The 25,357-nt window shown below is 39.7% G+C and overlaps 2 protein-coding genes across 6 annotated transcripts in view; one reads left to right on the top strand and one right to left on the bottom strand.

Annotated features, from left to right (window-relative positions):
- The window catches only part of CLDN10 (claudin 10), a 148,186-nt gene extending 131,750 nt beyond the window's left edge, over positions 1 to 16,436 (top strand). For both annotated transcript variants that reach the window (XM_004054654.4, XM_004054653.4), the window contains exons 4-5: positions 12,940 to 13,047; positions 13,608 to 16,436. In XM_004054654.4, the coding sequence (XP_004054702.1) occupies positions 12,940 to 13,047; positions 13,608 to 13,722 (223 nt within the window). In that variant the 3' untranslated portion in view covers positions 13,723 to 16,436. The remainder of the gene's footprint in view (positions 1 to 12,939; positions 13,048 to 13,607) is intronic.
- Positions 16,437 to 16,816: 380 nt separating this feature from the next.
- The window catches only part of DZIP1 (DAZ interacting zinc finger protein 1), a 63,905-nt gene continuing 55,364 nt past the window's right edge, over positions 16,817 to 25,357 (bottom strand). For 2 of the 4 annotated variants that reach the window (XM_004054651.5, XM_055360597.2), the window contains 5 exons: positions 24,821 to 24,874; positions 23,208 to 23,398; positions 21,689 to 21,819; positions 20,423 to 20,597; positions 16,817 to 18,015 (listed from right to left, as the gene is read on the bottom strand). In XM_004054651.5, the coding sequence (XP_004054699.5) occupies positions 17,936 to 18,015; positions 20,423 to 20,597; positions 21,689 to 21,819; positions 23,208 to 23,398; positions 24,821 to 24,874 (631 nt within the window). In that variant the 3' untranslated portion in view covers positions 16,817 to 17,935. The remainder of the gene's footprint in view (positions 18,016 to 20,422; positions 20,598 to 21,688; positions 21,820 to 23,207; positions 23,399 to 24,820; positions 24,875 to 25,357) is intronic. The other 2 variants (XM_055360595.2, XM_055360598.2) reach the window with 1 other exon arrangement.

Raw genomic sequence — 25,357 nt, forward strand, 5'->3', positions numbered from 1 at the left:
ATAGAGGGAGCCTCCCAGAGGATGGAGCAAGAAAGCTCTCTTCTTCCCATTATTATCTTATATTAATCTTACAAAAACTAGCTGCCACTAAATACCATCTCTCCCTGCAGGAGCATGTGTGTTTGGGCCCTTAGGAAGCGCAGTGAGAGACAGAGACTTGTCACATGTTCTAGTTTAAATTTCTGGTGAGCAAATACTTGCTCTCCAATACCCAACCCCTAAGGAAAAGAGTTTAGACCTCAGAGCATGGTTTTGTTGTTCTTGCTTTGCTGCTGCTCTTGTTTTTCCTTCAGATTTGTATGCCGTGTTAATTGGATCTTCTTTGTAGATTTCCAGGACAACTCTACATAAGGCACATCTTGGTTGCCCAAGTTAGGAAAACACAACTAAGCTCATGAACCAAGTTCCCTATACATTCCTGCTATATGCAAGGAACTCAACAGGAGCTTTGTTGATGAGGAAAAAATGAGTGGCTTCTAGCATGGACTTGGAGTAAAGATGGCAGCAGGCACATGGCAGCCAGTATTGCACTTTATGTTCAGTGGCTAGTTCCTCTAAAAGTCCTTCCTTTCCCACCACATATCTGGGAAGATTTTTCTTCCAAGCTACAATCATTTGACAGAACTGCAATCTGTAAAGAGTTTCATTGTGTTCTGCTATTTCTCTATTTTTCTCTTTTGTTTTGCTTTTTTTCATTCGAGCTATGACTATGTTTGATGACTCCAGCATGAGCTCTTGCAGAGCCTTGAAAACTGTTTTTCAACTTTTCCCTTTAGGCTGTGTCAAACTAACTTCCTCCTTTTTATTAAAACAAAAACTAACAAATCTGAAAAAAAAGAAATCTCCTGCAAGCTTCTAGTAATAGGTACTCCTTAGCATGATTCACCATACCAGGATGTTGAAATTTAGTTATGTTATTCCCACCATTGTTTTGTTATCCAAACCACTAACTTTCTGAATGTCCAGCTTTGTTTTCTTAGATAAACCATTGCAAGTAAGAATTGATCAACATTAAGAAACTTCTTTTCAAATCATGCAAAGTTATACGACTTAACTGATTGCTCTGGTTGAGGAAGTAGAGCAGAATTGTTATCTTAGACTTATTCTTTTTTTGTATATGACATTTACTGTTAATATTTTGGCCCAGCTATTCTTGTGTTGGGGTCTTATCATCCTCTAGGCTTATTTCCAGACTTTTCAAAATCATGTCGCACTTCTCATTCCTGGCATGTATTTGGTTTCTACTTTAGGATTTAAGCTTTATATAATAAAATATTTTCACCATTGTGGCTATTTAGTAGTTAGAAATAAACAACTACCTACTTTCTTTTTTTATTATTATTATTTAAGTTCTAGGGTACATGTGCCCCACATGCAGGTTTGTTACATAGGTATACATGTGCCATGTTGGCTGGCTGTACCCTTCAACTCTTCATTTACATTAGGTATTTCTCCTAATGCTATCCCTCCCCCAGCCCCCCACCCCCGACAGGCCCCAGTGTGTGATGTTCCCCACCTTGTGTCCATGTGTTCTCATTGTTCAGTTCCCACCTATGAGTGAGAACATGTGGTGTTTGGTTTTCTGTCCTTGTGATAGTTTGCTGAGAATGATGGTTTCCAGCTTCATCCATATCCCTGCCAAGGACATGAACTCATCCTTTTTTATGGCTGCATAGTATTCCATGGTGTATATGTGCCACATTTTCTTAATCCAGTCCATCACTGATGGACATTTGGGTTTGTTCCAACTCTTTGCTATTGTGAATAGTGCCCCAATAAACATACATGTGCATGTGTCTTTATAGTAGCATGATTTATAATCCTTTGGGTATACACCCAGTAATGGGATCACTCAGTCAAATGCTATTTCTAGTTGTAGATCCTTGCGGGATTGCCACATTGTCTTCCACAGTGTTTGAACTAATTTACACTCCCACCAACAGTGTAAAAGCATTCCTATTTCTCCACATCCTCTCCAGAATCTGTTGTTTCCTGTCTTTTTAATGATCACCATTCTAACTGGCATGGATGGTATCTCATTGTGGTTTTGATTTGCATTTCTCTGATGAGCAGTGATTATGAGCATTTTTTCATGTGTCTGTTGGCTGCATAAATGTCTTCTTTTGAGAAGTGTCTGTTCATATCCTTTGCCCACTTTTTGATGGGGTTGTTTTTTTCTTGTAAATTTGTTTGAGTTCATTGTAGATTCTGGATATTAGCCCTTTGTCAGATGGGTAGATTGCAAAATTTTTCTCCCATTCTGTAGGTTGCTTGTTCACTCTGATGGCAGTTTCTTTTGCTGTGCAGAAGCTCTTTAGTTTAATTAGATCTCATTTGTCTATTTTGGCTTTTGTTGCCATTGCTTTTGGTGTTTTAGTCATGAAGTCTTTGCCCATGCCTATGTACTGAATGGTATTGCCTAGGTTTTCTTCTAGGGCTTTTATGGTTTTATGTCTTACATTTAAGTCGTTAATCCATCTTGAGTTAATTTTTGTATAAGGTGTAAGGAAGGGATCCAGTTTCAGCTTTTACATATGGCTAGCCAGTTTTCCCAGCATCATTTATTAAATAGGGAATTCATTCCCCGTTTCTTGTTTTTGTCAGGTTTGTCAAAGATCAGATGGTTGTAGATGTGTGGTGTTATTTCTGAGGCCTCTGTTCTGTTCCATTGGTCTGTATATCTGTTTTGCTATTAGTACCCTGCTGTTTTGGTTACTGTAGCCTTATAGTATAGTTTGAAGTCAGGTAGCGTGATGCCTCCAGCTTTGTTCTTTTTGCTTAGGATTGTCTTGGCTATGTGGGCTCCTTTTTGGTTTCATATGAATTTTAGAGTAGTTTTTTCCAACATTGTGAAGAAAGTCAATGGTAGCTTGATGGGGATGGCACTGAATCTATAAATTACCTTGGGCAGTATGGCCATTTTCACGATATTGATTCTTCCTATCCATGAGCATGGAGTGTTCTTCCATTTGTTCGTGTCCTCTTTTATTTTGTTGAGCAGTGGTTTGTAGTTCTCCTTGGAGAGGTCCTTCACATCCCTTGTAAGTTGGATTCCTAGATATTGTATTCTCTTTCAAGCAATTGTGAATGGGAGTTCACTCATGATTTGGCTCTCTGTTTGTCTGTTATTGATGTATAGGAATGCTTGTGATTTTTGCACATTGATTTTGTATCCTGAAACTTTGCTGAAGTTGCTTATCAGCTTAAGGAGATTTGGGGCTAAGACGATGGAGTTTTCTGAATATACAATCATGTCATCTGCAAACAGGGACAATTTGACTTCCTCTTTTCCTAATTGAATACCCTTTATTTCTTTCTCTTGCCTGATTGCCCTGGCCAGAACTTCCAACACTAGGTTGAATAGGAGTGATGAGAGAGGGCATCCTTGTCTTGTGCCAGTTTTCAAAGGGAATGCTTCCAGGTTTGCCCATTCTGTATGATATTGGCTGTGGGTTTGTCATAAGTAGCTCTTATTATTTTGAGATGTGTTCCATCAATACGTAGTTTATTGAGAGTTTTTAGCATGAAGCGCTGTTGAATTTTGTCGAAGGCCTTTTTTGCATCTATTGGGATAATCATGTGGTTTTTGTCGTTGGTTCTGTTTATGTGATGGATTACGTTTATTGATTTGCATGTGAACAACTACCTACTTTCAGTCAAATTATCTCATTCTTGTTGTCAAGTTGAATGGACACTAGACAATGTCAGAAGTAAATTTCTAGGCTATACAGATTTTCCTGGGTGAGGTTGAAAAGAATATTGACCTCATCAGGTGACCTTGTCAAGATATTTAATTTCTCTCTTCTATACTTATTATAATTTAATACATTATGGATGTTTGTTTATTTAAGTTTACTCCATTCATGAGTTATTTGGAGGATGAACTAATGTTGGTAGTGATCTCACATATTCTCAGATAGGAGATTCCAGATAAGTGCCAAGTGGTAAGAACAAAACAGAGTTCAACTGTTAAATATTAAGAAAGTGTTACTCAGTGGTTTCAGTTTGTTCAGAAGTAGTGCAGGCCACCTCAGATCACCAGAATTACTTAGATGCTTTTGTTATGCTAGCATGACCTAAAAATCTGCTTGGGAACTAAATATTTGGCGCTCTCTTTTGTTTTTACTGACTAGTGCGTGACATCATGATTTCTGCCAGTGTGCCCTGCTTTTTGGTAATTCAGCTCTTACCCCCATTGCTCCTCTCCTTTTCACATCCTGGCTAACCTCTGATCAGCCTTCAGAACCTGCATTTTGGGCGGGGTGTCCCTGTTTGGGTGCTCCCTTCCTACCTCGTGCTTCCATCCTAACCCTACTGGGTGGTTTGCACCTGCTTATTTATTGGTTGTTCTCCTAAACAAGACCACAAGCATCTAGAAGTCGAAACCATGTGTTGCTCACTTTGGAATCTCTTGTAGAGGACCCATGCTCCATGATGCTTACAGCAAGGATGGTAAATCTGCAGTGGTGTAGGACTGTCTGTCTGTCTGCATATCTCCTAGAATGGTAAGACGGAGTGTGCTTGTGGTGATTGCTTAAAGGAACAGGGAGAGGCAGAATGGCACACTGTTCAAGAATAAGGACTCCGGATCCAGGCTGCCTGAGAGTAAACCCTCGCTCTGCCACTTTCTAGCTGTGTAACTTTGAAGAAGTTACTTACCCTTTCTGTGCCCAGTGCCCTTCATCCGTAGAATGAGGATAATACATACTAGGAGGCTGTTGTCAGGATTAAATGAGATAGTATACTTCAACTGTTTAGAATCATGCTAGTTCATAGTAAACACTTACTAAATGCTAGCTACTATTTTTAGGGATACTGACCCTAATGCAGAGTATATTAATGTATAGTATATTACCTTATGTAATCTATTAAGGTTAGCCACAGAGAAATGTATGTTGAAATGTTGGAGACCTAGTAGAAGAGACAATTGTTTTAAGACATGTGGCTCTCAAGTAGAAGGCACGTTTGAAGGGGACCTAGCATGAAACCATAAGGCTTGGCTGGGTGCAGTGGCTCATGCCTGTAATCCCAGCACTTTGGGAGGCCAACGTGGGTGGATCATTTGAGGTCAGGAGTTCAAGGCCAGACTGGCCAACAAGGTGAAACCCTGACTCTACGAAAAATACAAAAATGAGCTGGGTGTGGTGGCAGGTGCTTGTAGTCCCAGCTACTCAAGAGGCTGAGGCAGGAGAATCACTTGAACCCGGGGGGTGGAGGTTGCAGTGAGCTGAGATCGCACCACTGCACTCCAGCCTGGGCAACAGAGGGAGTGAGACTCTGCCTCAAAAAATAAATAAATAGATATAAAATAAAATAAATAAGGCTTGTGTAATTTAAAAATTGTTGGTCACCTCTGTCATAGCATTGAGTTAGAGATAAGTAATAATTTAAAGTTGTCAACTGGATACTCTTGGTTCAATTCTAAAATGTGTTCAGGTAGATTACTTGAAATCTGAATAAAATGTCAGATACACCTTTTTTTTTGAGACGGAGTCTTGCTCTGTCGCCCAGGCTGGAGTGCAGTGGTGAGATCTCTGCTCACTGGAAGCTCCGCCTCCTGGGTTCACGCCATTCTCCTGCCTCAGTCTCCCGAGTAGCTGGGACTACAGGCACCCGCCACCGCGCCCAGCTAATTTTTCATATTTTTAGTAGAGACGGGGTTTCACCGTGTTAGCCAGGATGGTCTCGATCTCCTAATGTCAGATTCACTTTTGATTGACCCAAGCTTCTTTTGCTGCAAGTCCATCTGTATATTTTTACCTCAACACAAAGCCACCTACACCCACATCCACAGACGGATTCTTGACCCATGCTTACCAGTACTGGCCATGCCCTAAGGCACCTCAGGACAGTATTTGTTATTTTAGGAATTTCCCATCTTGAAGCACAGCCTTCTCTGTGATGTCAGTTTATTCAGACTTCAAAGTCTGCATGTAAACCTGTTATTGTGCCTACTGTACCTATTATGACTCGGCGCCTCATTTCTCACTTACGGCCAAGCAAACCCCCCAATTATCCACACACGAATGGAGATCAATGGCATGGATGGTGCTAAGCAACTGATTTGGTTTTGAATTGAACTATGTGACTTTGGGAACATGAGATGTTCCTTTTACATTACAGTTTACTTTGGCTAACAAAGATTAGCCAACATTAGATTTAGTCCTACTGTGGATGGTTTTTAAATTTCTGTGAATAATTTTCAAGAATTAGTACTTCTGTGTAGACACTCACTGATCACTTTACACACTATTAGAGAGGCAGGTGGTGGAGAGGAGAGGGTGAGGTTTTGGAGTTTGGCTCAGCTCAGATCCTGGCCCAGGCCGTGGTCCTGGCCCTTACTCTACTGTTATATTAGGTAGATTGCGGTTGCCTTGACTGGATAACAGAGGTAATATTTCCTGTTCTGAATGTTAAGAGGATTAGAGAAGATAACATATTGGGGAGATATTGGCCCAAAGATATGAAATTTCAGTTAGATAGGAGGAATAAAATATATACATAATTTTAAAATGTATATATATATATATACACACACACACATATATATGTGTGTGTATATAGAGAGACCAGTTTTATAACTATTTATAAATTCATTTCAACATTCCTGATTGCCTAAATATGTTTCCTGAATTTACCTTTGGACAATTTGTAACATATTATGTTGGTGCAAAAGTAATTGCGTTTTTGTCATTGCTTTTAATAGCAAAAACTGCAATTACTTTTGCACAGACCTAATATATCTGCTTCCCTAGTTAATGAGCTAAATAAAATCCTTGAAACATGTTCATTTTAGAAAATACAAAGAAAACGTCTAGAAAGCATCCACCACAGTGACACATGGTAGGTAATCAATCAATGTTACCTGTTATTAATATATACAATTTATAGAATTCTGAACTACCCTAATGAAAATCACAGTGCATGGAAGGATAATGGGCATGTGTCTGTTATAATCTAGGCACAGAAAAGCAGTTTTTTTGTTTCGGTACCCCCTCCCAAATGTCTTTATTTTAGGTTTCCTAAATGTGAGAATTCTCTATGAAGTTTCCATATATAAGTAGACACTTATAATTTAAATTTTTCCATCCTACTTTAGCCACCATTTGGGAGGCACCTGTCACTATTTTGCAAGTCTTGTTGGATGCCTTGGGTAGGAAGTCCTTTGGCATCTGCCAGGCAGTGGGAGAGAACCCAGCAGAGGGGGAGGCTGAGCGTCTCATAAGAGAGACTGGACCGTGGCAGCCTCAGAGAGATACACAGGATCAGCGGGCAGCCCACATAACTGGGGCCCCAAAAGAATGAGGCGTATTTTGGGGAAATGCCAATAATTGCTGTAGAATACTTATATAAAAATAAAATCAATTCATGCAGTTATATAGATCTTAGATTATAGATTATATTTAATATAAGACTGCACTGAAGAAAAAGTTTCATGTTAGACCAATAGAATTCAATTTTGAAATGTTAACTTTGATAATATATGAGTGTACTTTCTGGATTTTAAACTTTGTAAAAAAACCTATGTAGTTATTTTAAGGTAATTGGAAAATGTATTTTGGCTGTTACTACTCTTGATTAAAATGAGGAGCAGGACAATATGTTTGAAAAAAACACAATATTGAAGGATGACAAAAGACCTGGCTCCTAGCTCTGTGACCTTCAGCAAGGTCGCTTCACTTCTCTGGGGATCTTAAAAGGATGAGGTGCCTTCGTTTGTTAAAACCGATCTTGCTTTGTTTTGGGAGTGGCTGTTCTTTCCTTTTTCAGCTCCAACATGCCCTGATTTTAATTGGTATCCTCACCTCTTTTTGTGCCGGAAGAAAAGGCAGCCCGAGGGCATTCAGAAAAAAATCCTGTGCCCTGAAGCTCTTGAGCCACTGAGAACTTAATGAGCCAGGGAGAGAGACAACTCCCATCTTTCTGAAATGACAACTAAAAATATGTTGCATTGATTGGGTTTTTTATATTTATAAAATCTTTTACTTAAAGTGTACATAAAAGGATGATGGCATGACAATTAAGAGCTTCGGTGTGGAATCACAGTTATGGGTTTTAAATCCTGGGTCTACCATTTACTTGGCTGAGACATGAAGGAACAAGTAATTTAATCTCCCAGAGCCTTAGTTTCCTCATTTGTAAAATGAGAATAGTGGTACGTATCTCCCAGGCTTGTAATGAAGATTGAATATGGTAATATTTGTGAAAAAATCTTAGCACACACAGAAAAGTCCTAGTACAACGAGCTGACAGTAATAGTAGCTATTGTTAGCTACTACGGACATTGACTTGAACCACATCTGAGCGTGTTTGGGAGAACCATGGTAATGTTTACTTTGCAAAAACATGCTCTTTTTATTGTTTGATCACACTTTACTGTAATTATCGGTTTAATGTCTGACTATCCCCACTAGACTATACAATCTGGATCTGTGAGCCAGGGCCATGTCCCTCTTATCTGCCCTGAACACCTGACTAGCACAATACCTGGCATGTCATTTCTGTGTAGGTAACCAAAAGAGGTTACACCAGCTCCCCATGGATGGCAAACCTAACTCAGAATAGGGATTTAGGTGCCAGGAAGACAAAAGCAGGAGGTGAAAATAAGTTGTTCAGCATTCCATTTCCTTAGGATTACTCTAAATGGCTAAAATACAAGTTGAAATATGAAATGCATCAGAATCAAGGTCTCCAGGTTGGTGTAGCCCTGGCCAGCTTAACATGAAACGAGAGCCATGGGCAACAGCCTACAGCACCACATACAGCTGGGTGGAGAATGACTTCACCTTAGATCTTTATGATTTCTTCTTTGAGAAAATAATAAGTGGTTATTTGTGTTTTAATTTCTGTTAGAAGTAAATTTGTTCCACATTCCTTGTTTCTAAAGCCACTCAGTGACTTTATTAATGTGTATTGAAGTTATACGCGCAGCTTTTGATTAGTCCATCACCAAGATCCTCTAAAAACAATGTTTTCCTCCATAAATGAAGTTCTGTCCTCAACCTGAAAGTCATGGATATGGATTGGTCCAGTGTCATGTAGATTTGCAACCTTTCAGAATAATGAAGAAACTTTGGTATTAGTCATAAAGAGGGCACACTCTGAGCATGAAGGCTGGCCGAGGGCCAGGAGGATATTGTTCACAAAAGACCTGCAACAGAGAATCTGAAATTTGGATAATCTTACCAAGGTGTTGAAATCAGCTTCTTAGTGTTACCGAAAAGGAAGAAAGATTTCCAGAGACTAAATAAGTCTCCTAATCAATGTGAAAGAATATGTGCCTTGGGAACAAACTGGAGTGGTTATGATGTTCATCTCTTTCTCAATCCTGTCTTTCAATAACACACGTCAGTTTTTTTTTGTTATTGTTTTTTAAATTTATTTTTATTTTTATTTATTTGTGTGTGTGTGTGTGTGTGCACATGTACCTCTAAGTTCTAGGGTACATGTGCACAACATGCAGGTTTGATACATAGGTTTACATGTGTCATGTTGGTTTGCTGTACCCATCAACTCGTCATTTACATTAGGTATTTCTCCTAATGCTATCCCTCCCCCCTCCCCCCACAACAGGCCCCCGTGTGTGATGTTCCCCACCCTGTGTCCAAGTGATATCATTGTTTAATTCCCACTTGTGAGTGAGAACATGTGGTGTTTGGTTTTCTGTCCTTGTGATAGTTTGCTGAGAATAATGTTTTCCAGCTTCATCCATATCCCTGCAAAGGACATGAATTCATTCTTCTTTATGGCTGTGTAGTATTCCGTGGTGTATATGTGCCACATTTTCTTAATCCAGTCTATCATTGATGGACATTTGGGTTGGTTCCAAGTCTTTGCTATTGTGAATAGTGCCGCAATAAACATATGAACACGTCAATTTTTGCCAGATACACACGGAGAGGTGTGAATTAAAGTCACTGTTGAGTAAGTCTGTGATATGTGTCTTTCAACAGAAAGAAGGAAAAGTCTCTGAAAGAACAAACAAGAGCCTTCACATCCAAATTGTTAAAAAAAAAAAAAAAAGGGGGTAGATGTATGGTTTCTGAAATCATCTCCAAATGGATACTGTCTATTAAATGTTTGTCTCCAACATAATTCACACTGAAATTCAAATGGGAATGATTTTTTCCTTGGAATAGAGTCAATATGTAGTGACTTAAGATATTTTTCAAAAAGGGCCATGAGTGGTGGTTCACACCTGTAATCTCAGCCCTTTAGGAGGCTGAGGTGGGTGGATCACCTGAGGTCAGGAGTTCGAGACCAGCTTGGCCAACATGGGGAAACCCCGTCTCTACTAAAAATACAAAAATTAGCTGGGCATGGTGGCGCACACCTGTAATCCCAGCTACTCGGGAGGCTGAGGCCGGAGAATCGCTTGAACCCAGGAGGTGGAGGCTGCAGTGAGCTAAGATTGCACCACTGCACTCCAGCCTGGGCGACACAGTGAGACTCCATCTCAAAAAAGAAAAAGATACATAAAAAAGGATATATTTTAAAAGATATTAAATATTAATATAAGCCAAACTCATGATTCCTAAATGTCTCCAGAAAGTTTCAATATGGCTTAACATAGACCCAATTCCTCATCCGCCTGGGTAATTTATCCTGTGATTTGTAGCAATACTGTGTCTGTGTTTGTAATGCTCCTTTCAGTGAACTCATTGTGCCAAGCTATGCTTATGATTTCTATCATCTTCATCCCCCAACTGGCCACTATTAATAATTAGATATTTATTTATTTGTAATCAACTATGGTATCTGGCACTGGCATTCTATTTTAGTGAAGCTCAATATTTTCAGAAAAATCTCAGACCATGTTTTCAGGGCATATTTACACTAAGAGTAATATTAAGGTATAGTTTCAGGAGAGAAGATAGCCTAACCTGTACTGGGAAAAAAACAGAGAAAAATAGAAAGCGTTATACAATTATACTCATCCTATAATAATGTACTTCATGCAGAATTTTTCAGTTATGCTCATTCCTTTAGTTGTCTGCAGTAAAAAGGGTGCCAACAGACAGATCTGATGCCATCTTCTAGGATTTCCAGGTGTTTCAGGGGCCAAATGACATGCACCTCCAGTTTGGCAGGCATGCTGCTTGTTGTCTGTGCATAATCTCATTAAAACAACATAAAAGCAGGGCTGATTGCAGAAATCCGGGGCATCTTTTTCAGGTGTGTAACACAATATTTAATGAAAGTATCTTCTCTGAAACTCCCAGGTCAGCACTCCTGATTTGGCCAGCTCTTTTTTCACCTGTGGACTTCGCTGCTCAGTTCGCGCGCGCGCGCGTGTGTGTGTGTGTGTGTGTGTGTGTATGTATGTGTAGACTGAGGGTGTTTTTCCTCGCTTATACAAACCCTCTGTCTCTGCCATTGCCCCTTAAGGGAACCTGCTGAAGTTTCTCAGATGCCAGAGCACAGTTAGTGCTCCAGGGCAGGAGGGGCTTCCCCCTAGTTATTCTGTTGCAGCTGTTCCTTGCCCCATCAGTCACCCTGATGTCCCAGGAAAGGCAACACAAGAGTGAGTAAAGAAAGGGTCACAGAGCAGCATTTCTTGTGCACGTAACTCCATCCCAACTGAAAATGCACAAGTGGGCCCCGTGTCCCTGATCAATGTGATATGTGTCTTAAAATACTGAGGTTCACTAAAATAGGATGCCAGTGCCAGGTACCATGCATGCTTGATTAAAAGCACACCCTGCTTCCTGCTCCCCTGGCTAGTGATGGGCCCACCCTATTACACCACCCTGCCTGCGACTCAGACCACACCAGAAAGCCTGCCCATGTGCAGAGCCAGAGTTCAGAGATAGTGACACTTCAAGTAGGCAGGGGTGCAGCAAGGCTCAGGACGACCCCAGGTAGCACTGGGTGGCCTTGATCTGATACCGAAGCCTGGCCTCAGCTCTTGAACTTGGCTCCCCTGCACCCTGGGGAAGGAACTAACCTTGGGCCCTGTCTTGCCTTCCCCTGGACCTCTTACTCTCTTGCCTCATCTCCCCTATGGATTCTGTGCAATCAAAACAGACCCTCCGACCCTTGCTTTATTTTACACTGAAAAGCACCAAGATTTCTTTTGCCTTGCAGTGGAAGTTTATGGGCCCCAAACAAGAGTTACTCTTTATAAAAACAAACAAACAAAAACCTAAAATCAACCTATTCTTCCGGAGAAAGCTAAACAAACATGAGAACACACATAGTCCCTGAAATTTTGGTGTTCTTTTCTCATTCCTTGTTCTCTGGTGAATATATCTCCCCTGAAAGGATTTCCTCTAGTCCGCTACTGCAAGTGATCTTGTTTTTTGTCCTCAGTAGCACTGTTCATACCTTTGTTTCGTGGCCTTCCCAGGGGAAGGACTGTCTTGTTTATCTTTGCATGTGCTCCTGCTGCGGTCATCGGCAGAGCACTGTCACCTGCCATATGGGAGATCCTTAATAGCAATTTATCACTAAATGATAGCGATTGATTCATTTCCCCACTAGACTGCAGCGATTAGTGACGATTTGCACATAGCAGGTGCTTAATAAACATTTAATAAATTGAACTAACATGAAAGCAAAAGCAACCTTTTGTTTTCTAACTACAGTCTGCCTAAATGATTTGCGCTGCAGAACAGAACAAATAGATGGAAAGCTCGGCCAGGTTAAGGCAGCATGCAGAGGAAAGGTGCTGGCTGAGTCAGGAGACCCTGGCTGTGACTACTTTTGCTTCGACTTTGCCCTCATTTCCTTTCAGGATGTTGGGATGGTCTAATGGCTATAAAAACACTTTGGGAAGAGTTTACAGCATTTTACAGACACAAGGTGTTATTATTTCCTTTACAATTTTCAATAGCAAAAAAACATAATGAGCATTTAGTAAATGTTGACTATCAGTGTTAAATACTGTTTACTCTCCAAATAAGTGAGCTGTAATACTTGTGTAATGCTTTCTCACAGGTATGAATTAGGAGCCGCTCTGTTTATTGGATGGGCAGGAGCCTCACTGTGCATAATTGGTGGTGTCATATTTTGCTTTTCAATATCTGACAACAACAAAACACCCAGGTATGAAAAAGAGACAAAAATGACCTGTTAAAAAGTAGAATGCTATCATAAATCATTACATGTGGGACAAATTACAGATAGTTCATATGATTCTTAGAAACTTCCAAAATCCAGAATTGGAAAAGGTTAGCAGTACAATTAATTTTTTAAGTTTTACCATTACTATATTCCAAAGAAAATTCTAACGTAGAAATAAGGGTCTGAATATGAGGACATGTTCTTAACGTTGGCCTCATCATAATTTTCCTCTAGGTAGGCAGGAATGTTGATGGCCTCTACTAAGTCTCCTAGCTTCCAGGAGGGTGAGTTTTAAAACATGGTTTTGTAAGAGGATAACTGAACAAATGACCAAGTCATGAGTTTCTTCTGCAGAGATTCTCCATCCCACTCAGAAATGACACTGAAAATACTTCTTGGGGCAAGAGGAGAGAAGACAGCTATCTAAGAAAGAGGAAGATTTACATTTAGATATTGGCAGAGACAGGCTGAAACAGTTTCTTCCCATTTTTGTTTGCCCTATGTGTAGAATAGAATCTACCAAACTACGTTTTACCTTTCAGATACACATACAACGGGGCCACATCTGTCATGTCTTCTCGGACAAAGTATCATGGTGGAGAAGATTTTAAAACAACAAACCCTTCAAAACAGTTTGATAAAAATGCTTATGTCTAAAAGAGCTCGCTGGCAAGCTGCATCTTGAGTTTGTTATAAAAGCGAACTGTTCACAAAATGATCCCATCAAGGCCCTCCCATAATTAACACTCAAAACTATTTTTAAAATATGCATTTGAAGCATCTGTTGATTGTATGGATGTAAGTGTTCTTACATAGTTATATACTAATCATTTTCTGTTGTGGCTTTCTATAAAAAATAAACAGGTTATTTACAGGATTTGTAAAATGTTTTCTACATTTATATAGAACATGAAAAGCATTTAGTACCAAAGGTTCAAGAAGTATTCGTACTGTAGCCTTTTTAATCATTCATAGATAGAAGTCTTTGTACCCACTCCTTATGTTTCTTTTCATTCATAAACAGGTATATAAGGAACAATGTCTTATAAACAGCATGGGGGCAATCTGAGAATATTCCTCAAAAGGTGTCCAGGTTAAATAGACATGTTACTGGCTGCACACAGGCAAATTCTGGTTTGTTTTTTTTAGTATTCTACAACATTTATTTAAAAAGGTAAATCTTTTTGTTGAAGCAGCAAGTTATCTGGAAGAACTTAACTTCTACAGGATCAGAGAGGATCTTGCTCATTCATGGCCATATCCACATGCCCATGGCCGCTCAGTAGATTGTTGAAAAAGCAAAGCCACACCATTCTCTTTGATGTATGCAGAGAGTTACGTAGCAGGGGATGTTCTCTGATTTATTCCACTGGCACCATTAGTGAATATTTAGTTGTTTTTCATAAATGATGCTGTGATGAAGACTCATGTACATATTTAGCAAATTTTGGTTTCTTACATGTGCCTGTCATGACTGTAATTCATTATGACTGCTCCAGGAAGGGCTAATGGGGCCAATATATTATTGCCTGTCATGTGTGGCACATCCATGTTAAGGGGCTGAGGCGTCCCTGGCATGGAATGCAGAGCCCTGAGCTAGGGCATCAGCAGAAGCTGAGACACAGATACTGGTTGTGGTTGACTGTGGAACCAATTAAAACCTGTTGATGCCTAGTGTTCCATTATTGGAACGCTAAGCATGTGGGAGTTATTTATATCCTACTGCTCAAGGTCATCGCCAAGGTGTGATTGGAAAAATTCAAAAAATTGCAACCTCAGGCATAAATGGGTTAAGGACATCCCAAGCCCAAGTAAGTGGTACGTGTCTCACTCAGAACTGATGGGCCGAGTTCTATCTAGGTGTGTCTTCCAGAACCTGTTTATGGAACTAACTGGATAACTGAGAGACTTGTCATTTCTAAAGACATTTAAGTTGCTCCAGGGATTTCTGAACAAAGACACAGGCTTCTTCCTAGAGCCAGCCCTATATAACATGCCCACAAGGGCAACAGTTATCACAGTTCATACACACCTTTCATGTCCTGTCTCACTCACTCCTCACAGCCATCCTAGGAGATACATATTGTTTTCATCCTGCATTTACAGAAAAAGAAATGAAAGCAGAGAGCTTAAATAATTTGCCACAGTAATGTCGAAACTAGGCCTTTGAACCAAGGCAGTCTAGGGTAAAATATAGTTTCAAAGTATGAATAAGAATTTTGGTATTTGTGTTATCTTTGAGTAAGAAACTGTCCGATATGAATCACAACGTGGGTGAATGTAGTATTTTCCTGAAGTGTGAAAGACTTAAAAAAAAGAATCACATTGTTCAGAGGTGCTCAATGGAAAGAAAAGGAAATGAACAAGTTTGTTAAAAAATAAAAAATAAAAAAAATTCCATACCTTGATAATCCTTGAAATATCTTTTGCAGAAATACAAATTAACTGAAAGACATAAAGGTCGATTAGGTCCTACAGGCCAGTGTGGGACAGGGTTGTGTGGGTGTGCATTTCAAACAAATTCGTTATTCAGAAGTGGTGAAGATAACACTTAGATTACACTGAAGAATTTAGGGAGGGTGGGGGATGAAGGTCTGTTAGTAACCAGAAACACATTAGCTGGGCATCAGTAAGGGGTAACATAAAGGAATGGTTCCCCTCAAAAACGAACAAACCAAATTTTATACAAAAAAATGAAATGCAGCAGGGCACGATGGCTCACGCCTATAATCCCAGCACTTTGGGAGGACAAGACAGCGGATCATTTGAGGTCAGGAGTTCGAGACCAGCCTGGCCAACATGGTGAAACCTCATCTCTACTAAAAATACAAAAAATTAAGCCAGGCATGGTGGTGGGTGCCTGTAATCCCAGCTACTTGGGAGGCTGAGGCAGGAGAATCGCTTGAATCTGGGAAGCGGAGGTTGTAGTGAGCCGAGATGGCGCCACTGCGCTCAAGCGTGGGCAACACAGTGAGACTCTGTCTCAAAAAAAAAGAGATACAACTAACCATGTAAGTTAAAGGAGGGGCTTTTAAGACACAGATGTAGTGACTTAATTTAAATACTGGGTTTACTTAGCAAAAGTTCATTTCCCCAAGCCCTTCTGCTCAGGAATGAAAACATGGCAGACACAAAACATGGAATAGAGACCTGGCTTAAAGTCTCCCCTTGACACTTTGTACTTGTATGGCTTCTGGCAAGTTACTTAATAACTCTGTTTCTCACACCTTTAGGATGAGGATTGTAACAATAACTACATCGCAAAGTTGTAATTAAATGAATTAGTGCGTGTTCAAAACCAAACCAGACCAAGTGGTTCAATAAATATCTGCTGAATAAATAAATGAATGAACAAAGTGGCACATGGGCCATCTTAGGCTTGGTGTATTTTCGTAGATTGCCGTTCTCTGTCCTACCACATGAAACTTGGATTCGGCCTTCTGTTCTCTGTCCTACTACGTGAAACTTGGATTCAGCCTTCACTAAAGCTTTTAGAAACATACATATAAAGTGAGTATATCTGCATGAAATGGCCCCTATAGGAAGTTGGGAGGATTCTTTTAGAGGGCAGGAATGGGCTACAAGTAAAAAGGATCCCAGGGTGGGTGGAAACAGATAAAGATTTGTTCTAACCATTAGGGCAGAATGTCATATGGCATAGCAATCAAGGCCAGATTCTCCCTCTGTAAGACCCCTAATAAGTATAAATTAAACTCAGAATTCATCTCTAATAACACAGCCACAGTCACAGTGATGTAACAGAGGGCTTTACTGAAAAGGTTGACAAATGAAAAGAGATCTAAAACCCAACAAATCTTTTAGTTAAAAGGTTACTTGGAAACAGAATATAGTACCACCAAGTTATAAAAATGCAAAAAACAGCTTATACGAACTTTCTTTCGACAATGTCATTGTTTAAGAATGTAACTAAATTACTTTTGAGGTATTTCATAATACATGTTGGGTATTTTAAATAGTAAAAAAAACATACATACGTGAATTCAGTAATGACTCAAATATTTTCTATTTAGTCTGATAAATTAATTGGCACTTAAAATAACTATACTTTATTCATAAAATATCCAAGATAAAGAATATGCTATATAAAATAACCAACCATTTAATAGTAACATGCTTACAGTGGCTCAAAGCTGAATGTGACAAATGTACTCCAGGAAAATGTATTTAACATTGGACCTAGCTATATTCTAATTCTAAACTTAACTTTTTTGGCGTGTGGAGGGGTGGAGTCTTGCTATATTGCCCACACTGGTCTTGAACTCCTGTGCTCAAGTGATCCTCCCACCTCAGCCTCCCAAGTAGCTGGGATTAAAGGTGAACACCACCACACTCGGATTAAACTTACTTCTATATGAAAAATAACCAGACTAACTTTTAAGGATTAGTGGTTCCACCAATTCAATTTTAAGACTACTAACAGAATTTTATAATATAAACGCCTACAATACAACAGCATACATAAGAAAAATATTTTTTAAAGTTTTAGTAATTCAAACCAAAACATGCTGTAAGTTTTAAAAAATTTCACTTAAAAATTAGTTGAAAAAAAATACACTTAACACTAGAGTACCTTTCTGAAGAAAAAACTTTTTATGACTTCAATGACATGTTATTTTTAAGCAGCAGCGGAAGTCTTAAACACCTTTACATGCTTCGAAATACTGTTGATGATCTGATTTTCAATACTGTATTGGGTGCCATTAAAGAGACCATTGTTCTTTGAATCAGTCTCAGTGTTGCTGTGGTAAACACGGTAAGGCAGAAGCACTGGAATCATGGAGGCAAATTACTGAAACACTGTGATACTGAAATACTGCTGGCTTCTGGAAGAATCTTCTGACATGTGGAATTAGACATCTGAAGTGTCGCTCCAATCAGTCACAGTTACTAAGCTGCTTTTTAATGTGCTTGATTCATTTTCTTGAAGTCCTGTAAGTGGTGGGGAGAGGCAGAAGAGAAGGCCTCAATGGTTAAACAAGCACATTGTCAAGTCTATAAAAATCCATAATTTCATAGTCATTAATCACTCTGTCTAAATCTGTTCATGAATCCTCATCTCCCAACCCTCATGACCTATGTATAGGACGCCACTTTAAAATCCAACTGTGAATTGGTCGCATCTCTAGGATACACTCAGGACCCTTGGATGCAAGCTTCCGCCCTGCAGCCTACAAACAGCAGGGGCCACATCCTGCTTCCCACTCCTTCCCCAGCATTCAGCTCAGGGCCTGGATGTTGAAGGTGCTCAGTACATTTGTGTTGTAGTTACTGACTCTGAGTGAATAGATGGTAAAGAAAGACGGATGAAATTAGCAAGCCAAGTAAAGTGTTAAAAACAGATTTTCTAGGTAGATAGGATTAACAATGAAGTCAATTTTAAAATGCCATGATTTTGAGCCAGTGAAATAGAGTGCAGAGAATTCCACTCAAGTTTGACTCTAGAAATGTGTTCCTCCAGTGGCACAGGTTTATAATGTTGGAGGAAAGAGACAGGAGATGTCCTTAGGGCATCCTCTTGGCCCTGTAAAGAGTCACTGTAATGCCAACAGGTCTCCTGGTTTTCAATAATTAGAGTTGATGCTTAGCACAGATAACTGATGCCAGTTATGCAACAGCTATGTTATAACTGGACAATGTGAGAGAAAAGGTAGCGTGAAGGACAGAGGCAGCAACATCTTATCTTACAAAGGGGCAAGAGGCTGCTGAAAATGGAAAGAGCAAGGGTGGAGACATGCAGGTATTAATTTAAAATTACAGTCTGGGTGCAGTGGCTGACACCTGTAATCCCAACAGTTTGGGAGGCTGGGGCGGGAGGATCATTTGAGCCCAGGAGTTTGACACCAGCCTGGGCAACCTGGTGAGACCCCATCTCTTAAAAAAAAAAAAGTAATAAAATTATAAGTAGGAGTACAAAACCAGTGAAGAAGGCGTGAGAGGTGTGGTGGGTGGTGAAAATGAGCCAAGTCCCCATCCGTCTTTGCAGGACATCAACAGTTAATAGCTAAAGTCAATGAATCAACAAAGAGTGGTTTAAGGCCATTACTGAGAGGCACAGAGCTACCACTAATGAAGGTGGGGCGATGGCATAGAGAAGCCTTCTGAACAACTCAGCTTTCAACATGTGCAAGAATTACTTTGACAAAAAAATTACAATTTTCTAACTTTAAAAAAACTTACTAAGTTATTGGGCTTATCTAGGCTCTAGATTGGGGGATATGAAAATCATTTCAAGTAATTATCTCATAGTATTTCATCCCACTGACTACAAGGCTACAAGAGAAACCTCCCTTGGGAGAAAATGAAGAAAAATATTTAATAGGGAAACAGACTAATACAGAGAGACTGCCAGAAGAGTGGTCTCATTCAGGTATATGATCACAAATTTTAATTCCTAAAAGGCATCTTCATGAAGAGAATACGTGTATAGACGTTTTAAAAAATAATATAAAAGCTGGGCATGGTGGTGCACATCTGTAGTCACAGCTACTCAGGAGACTGAGGCAGAAGGATTGCTTGAGCCCAGGAGTTTGAATCCAGCCTAGGCAACATAGTGAGACCCCATATCCTAAAAAACATAAAAAAATTTAAAAAAATTTTTTTTTGAGACAGTCTCACTCTTTTGCCAGGCTGGAGTGCAGTGGCGTGATCTCAGCTCACTGCAACCTCCGCTTCCCAGGTTCAAGCGATTCTCCTGCCTTAGCCTCCCAAGTAGCTGGGACTACAGGCCCGCACCACCATGACCAACTAATTTTTGTATTTTTAGCAGAGACAGGGTTTCACCATGTTGGCCAGGATGGTCTCAATCTCTTGACCTCGTGATCTGCCCGCCTTAGCCTCCCAAAGTGCTGGGATTACTGGCATGAGCCACTGCGCCTGGCCAAAAAAAAAAAAAAAATTAAAAGAATATAAACAATTTGGGGGCCATGGGTGGTGGCCCATGCCTGTAATCCCAGCACTCCGGGAGGCCGAAGTGAGAGGACTGCCTCAGTTACTGGGGAGGCTGAGGTGGGAGGGCTGTTTGAGCCTAGAAGGTTAAGGTTGCAGTGAGCCATGATGGCCCGGGTGACAATAACACCGTTTCAAAAACAAAAAATAAAAATAAAAATAAATTAAAAATTTAAAGACTAAAGATTAGTCCTATAATAAAAATAACAAGTAAATATATATGAATCAGTGAGTTATGCATATCCAATCCTTATTTAAATAACATAAAGAAAGCACTGACAGCTTTTTTGTCTGATGATATACCAGCATAAGTTAATTAGATATTTATAGAGATGAAACACAACTAATAAGAAAATGGATTGAGCTTGTATTAGAGGGGAAAGCAGCAAACCTTCTCCCTTTGGCCCCTTAGGATTAAATGCGCCCCAGGCATTTAGCACATGAGCAAAATGTGGTTCGTTTTTCACAGGTGGCGGTTCCTTCTGTTCTTTCCCAGATTTTTTTCCCAAAGATATCTCTTCCTCTAGGGATGATATGTCCCAGTCTTCATCCTCCACATCCGCACACTAAAAGAAAGGCATGGAGAATAATTAATGTTTCTTAGAAAAAAATGGTGTCCCTCAATCATTTTATTGGTTAGACTGAGCAGCTAACACTGAACCATAAGGAAAGAAGTGGGGAACTATTAATACTTCCAAATCTAGTCATTTCTGCAGGGCAATGAAATAGATTTGGAAGTTGGTATTTTGAAATCTGAATCATCTCTTTTTCGTTTCTGCCATGGAAATATATGTTTCCTACTCTACCAATCATGAATGTAGAAAATTCCAGAAATACTACACTGTAGCGGTATGAAACTCTAAAAGTCAGGGTGCTCCGGAGTAGGAGTGAGGCCTGCTCTTGCTTCTTACCTCTGTGATAATAATGACATCTAACTGTGGGTACATCAGACCAACCAAATAGCCCCCAACTGAAAGGTGCACACAGTTCTACCATGCCCTTCCTAAAGAAAGATGCTTTCGCTCTCTCTTGAATGTCACAGGACTTTCTGTCATTTTTGGCTTGTGTAACACAAATAGTATTAACTAATAAAAGTAATTTGACAAAATGCCCTGGACTGGAGGACCAGTCAACACAGATGAGCTGTGCCCAGAAATACAATGGGAGAGCTCCATCCACAGAAACACTTCTGGCATCCTGGCTGTTAGAACCACTGGGAAAATGTTTGGGCTTCTTCTCTAATGCAGACAGAGGAGCTTGGGCTCCACCCTCACTTCGGCTCCCAAGTGGAGCTAAACCCTCAAAAGTACCTAAGGTCTCATGCCAGGGTAGTGGAGAAGATCTGAAGGGCCCCAATTCTGGCCAGTCACAAATTTCTTTGTACAAACCATTTGATATCTGCAAGTATCAAATAATACATGTGACAGGATCTTGAAAACCTGTAAAGTGTGATGCTTATTATGTATTGTTACAGTTATCACTCCAATATCTTTGTCTATGGAATGGAAAGAAATGCAATACTGAGAACAAGAAAGGTGAAAATCTCAACCTCTATTCTACCAGCTATCTGTTTTATATTTCACTACAAAAAGTGTGACCATTAAGGTGCTGTCCAAAGACAAATTTATGTATATCTAGCAAGTAAAAGTGATTTCACCTTTAGTTCTTGTAATTCTTCTTTTTTGATAAACATCTCAGGAACATTAGTTCCACCGACTGGTTTATTCACATTTTTGCGATGTGGAAACATCTTTTCAACTTTTTCAGTAGGTATTTTAACGGCGACTCCTATAAGATCAATAAAAATTAGGCAAGTTAAGTATTTAAAAATTTAATCTATCTTTAGTTCCAAAATAACCTTACAGGAAACTTTGAAAGAGTCTAAGCTTTGGAAGTAATTATGTATTATTAAAATAAAATCAGTTGATGTACTTTGGGGTTAGAAAATTTAACACACAATCCTTAAAAAAATCATAATCCTTCAGACTATGAGCTATAACGTTTTCATTTTATTTAATTAATTAAAAAAAATAGAGACGAGGTCTTGCTATGCTGCCTACCTGGGCTCAAGCAATCCTCCTGCCTCGTCCTCCCAAAGTGCTGGGATTACAGGCGAGAGCAACTGTGCCTGGCCTAAAGTTTTCATTTTAAATCAAAGAAAGAGGATCTCATTCAAGTGTGTGGTCAGAAATTAATTTCAGTGAGATAACCTGCATGAGTGGAATATTCATATGGGTATTTACAAAAACAATATGAATTTTTAAATGAATTATATTTTATCTAATTATATAAATACATGGTATATATCCATTATATACAATATAAATTACATCCAACAATATATTAAATATAATAAATTACATACAACATATTAAATATAATAAATTACATCTGATATGTTTAAAATATATAATTTAAAAATTGCATTAAGCTGAATTTTTTAAAAAAATAATGACCCATCAGCTCTACTTCTCTTCAGCAAATATTTGCAGTGACAGGCTAAGAGCTTGTCTTCCTTTAGTATTACTCCAGCTCCAAGAGGCAGCATAGTGTATTAGAACAGCCATTCTCATAGTCACCCAGTGTCCTGGGTTGACTTGTGTCCCTCCAAATTCACATGTTGAATTTCTAAACCCCATTGCTTAGAATGTGACCTTATTTGGAGGCACAGTCTTTGCAAAGGAAATCAAGGTAAAGTGAGGTCATTAGGGTGGGCCCTAATCCAATGTCCTTATACAAACGAGACATCTGGACAGAGATGCACACAGAGGGAAGATGATGTGAGGATGCACAAGGAGAAGACAAGTCAAGGACAGAGGCGCGGAACAGACCCTCCCTGGCAGCCCTCACAGGAACCAACAGCGCCAACACCTTGATCTTGTACTTCCAGCCTCCAGAACTGTGAGGCAAGAAGGTTGTGTTCCTTAAGCCACCCAGTTTATGGTACTGTTATAGCAGCCCTAGCAAACTAATACACCAGGTATCATTCCCAACTCCTTCCTCTCCTTCAACTGGAACGTGCTAAACCCTGCCCATTTTCCGTGGGTGCCTTTGGGATCCGCTGCATCTGTTCCTTGCACACCCTCCCAGCTCAGACTCCCAGTGCTCGGTACACACGGGTGAGGACCACTGTCCTAAATAAAGTTTCCAGAGAGTTTTCCAAGGTAACAGCTCACCTGCGGGCTTGGGAGAATCATCAGTGTCCTCGATTTCGCTTCCCTCGGTCCCGTCCGCGTCACTTTTCACTGTGTTCTTCCCGAAGCTGCCCTTGTTTTGCGATGGCGGCACAGGAAGTGGGCCTGGGGATGCGTATGCCCGGATGAGGTCGTCGTCCTCCTGCTCCTCCTCTGAACTAAAAGGAGGGGTCCTACACAAATCAACACCGAGACAGGGGCGCTGTTTTCGTAACGCTTTAGGATTTATGATATTAAGAGATGTGCCTCTTAAAGTGGTGGCACCTTTCTCAGGTAATTCTCAGTGGGCACAAGTGCCTTTGGGGCTATGGCCAAGATGGCGGCGAGGCCAGAGGTTATACCCACGGCTGTAGCATCCTCCCACGCCCAGATGTCTGCCAGCCACGGGGCATGTTTATCAAAATGGGCTGAAGCCGGGGCCTGTCTCCTCTAAACCCAAATGTGTATATATTCTTAATAATTTTGGTTTTCACACACCTAAGAAAAACATTTCCTCAGTAAAACCACTCCATCTTTTAAAATTGTGTCATTACTTACAGCTTCTTTATACTGCACCTTCTTGCAAAGAGCTTTTACATACACAATCTCATTTGTATTATCACATGAATTATTACCCCCATTTTAAAGTGAAATAGAAGTTCAAAGCAGTGTTCGTTCATTTAAATAATATTTATTGGGCACCTAAATTCCAGACAACGTGTCAGTCTTGTACATGTTGATTCATTCACACCACATCCCAAGAAATAATGCTCTTCCTATGAGATTATGTATAAGAAAAGTGCTTTTGAAGGGTGAATCATTGTTTATTGTCTCTAATACACAGTGCCTCAATGAAAAGATATTTATGTCATCAATATCTCCAGAATAAGGCAATGATGATTAAATTATTCATGATAAAATTAGTCTTACTCATAATTAGTAACAATATACCTACAATTTATTGAGTACCCACAAGTGCCAAGCACTGAGCCAAGCCCTCTTCATACATTCCCATTTAATTTGTAGAACTATCTCGTGAAAAAGGCAGCATTATTCCATATTACAGATAAGGAAATTGAGACTTGAAACATCCCATACTACAGATACGAAAACAGGCTTAAAACAGTAATCAACTAAACCAGTAGCACACAGGTGATGAGCAACTGGGCTAGGGTTTTTGTATCCTAAGAGAACCTAAGAGAGGAAGATCTACTAGGGTCAGTATTAACTTCCACAAAAAACTGGAACACTAAATTATTACATTTAAAACAAACTTACACTGTCATGAGCCTAGCCATAAAAACTCAACATCAGCCATTTAAGTTAAATGTACTTATTGAGAAATTACTCAACATTGTAGGGGGGTGGACATAAGAATGACTCAGGTGTCTTGCTTCTTAATGGAGTCCACATGTGGTTAAGGGCTATTGACTTATGTAATAACTGATAAAGAAACAAAGACATGTCACAAATAACATATCACAAAGGAATGACAAATTATGATATTAAATAATTATGGCTTCATGCAACCATAATGAGCACACTACTTTAAAATGAAAGGAATGTTCAGTGAAAATAATTTTTTAAATGACCCTCCCATCCCCGTCAATACTCACGTAATAGTTGAAGACTTTCTGGGAAAAGGATCTTCCATGACATTTTTCTTAATTCTAAAAAAACAACAGAAAAATATTTTTAAATTGCATAAGTTAATAATATAATTTCACATACATTTCTATAGAACTGGTGATTTTTGCTTTTGACATACACTAACGAGGAAGAGCAGCAACAAAAGTCACCCAGCATCAATAAGAGACTGGTAGGAATTACAAGTGTGATTCTCAGTTGGACCAAACACTGTTATGGACTCAATGTCTGTGTCCCCCCTGCCCCAAATACATATGCTAAAGACCTGACCCACAGTATGATGGCATGTGGGGGGCCTTTGGGAGGTGACTAAGTGTAGATGAGGTCATGTGGATGGGGGCCCCCATGATGGGATTGGTGCCTTATAAGAAGAGGAAGCGATGTATCTCCTTCAGATGTATCTCCACCATCTGGAGGCATGGCAAGAAGGCAGTCGTCTGCAAGGCAGAGAGCCTTCACCGGAACCTGACTATACTGGCATCCTGATCTTGGACTTTCAGCCTCCA

Source organism: Gorilla gorilla, chromosome 14, assembly GCF_029281585.2.
Source record: "Gorilla gorilla gorilla isolate KB3781 chromosome 14, NHGRI_mGorGor1-v2.1_pri, whole genome shotgun sequence".
Lineage (NCBI taxonomy): Eukaryota > Metazoa > Chordata > Mammalia > Primates > Hominidae > Gorilla > Gorilla gorilla.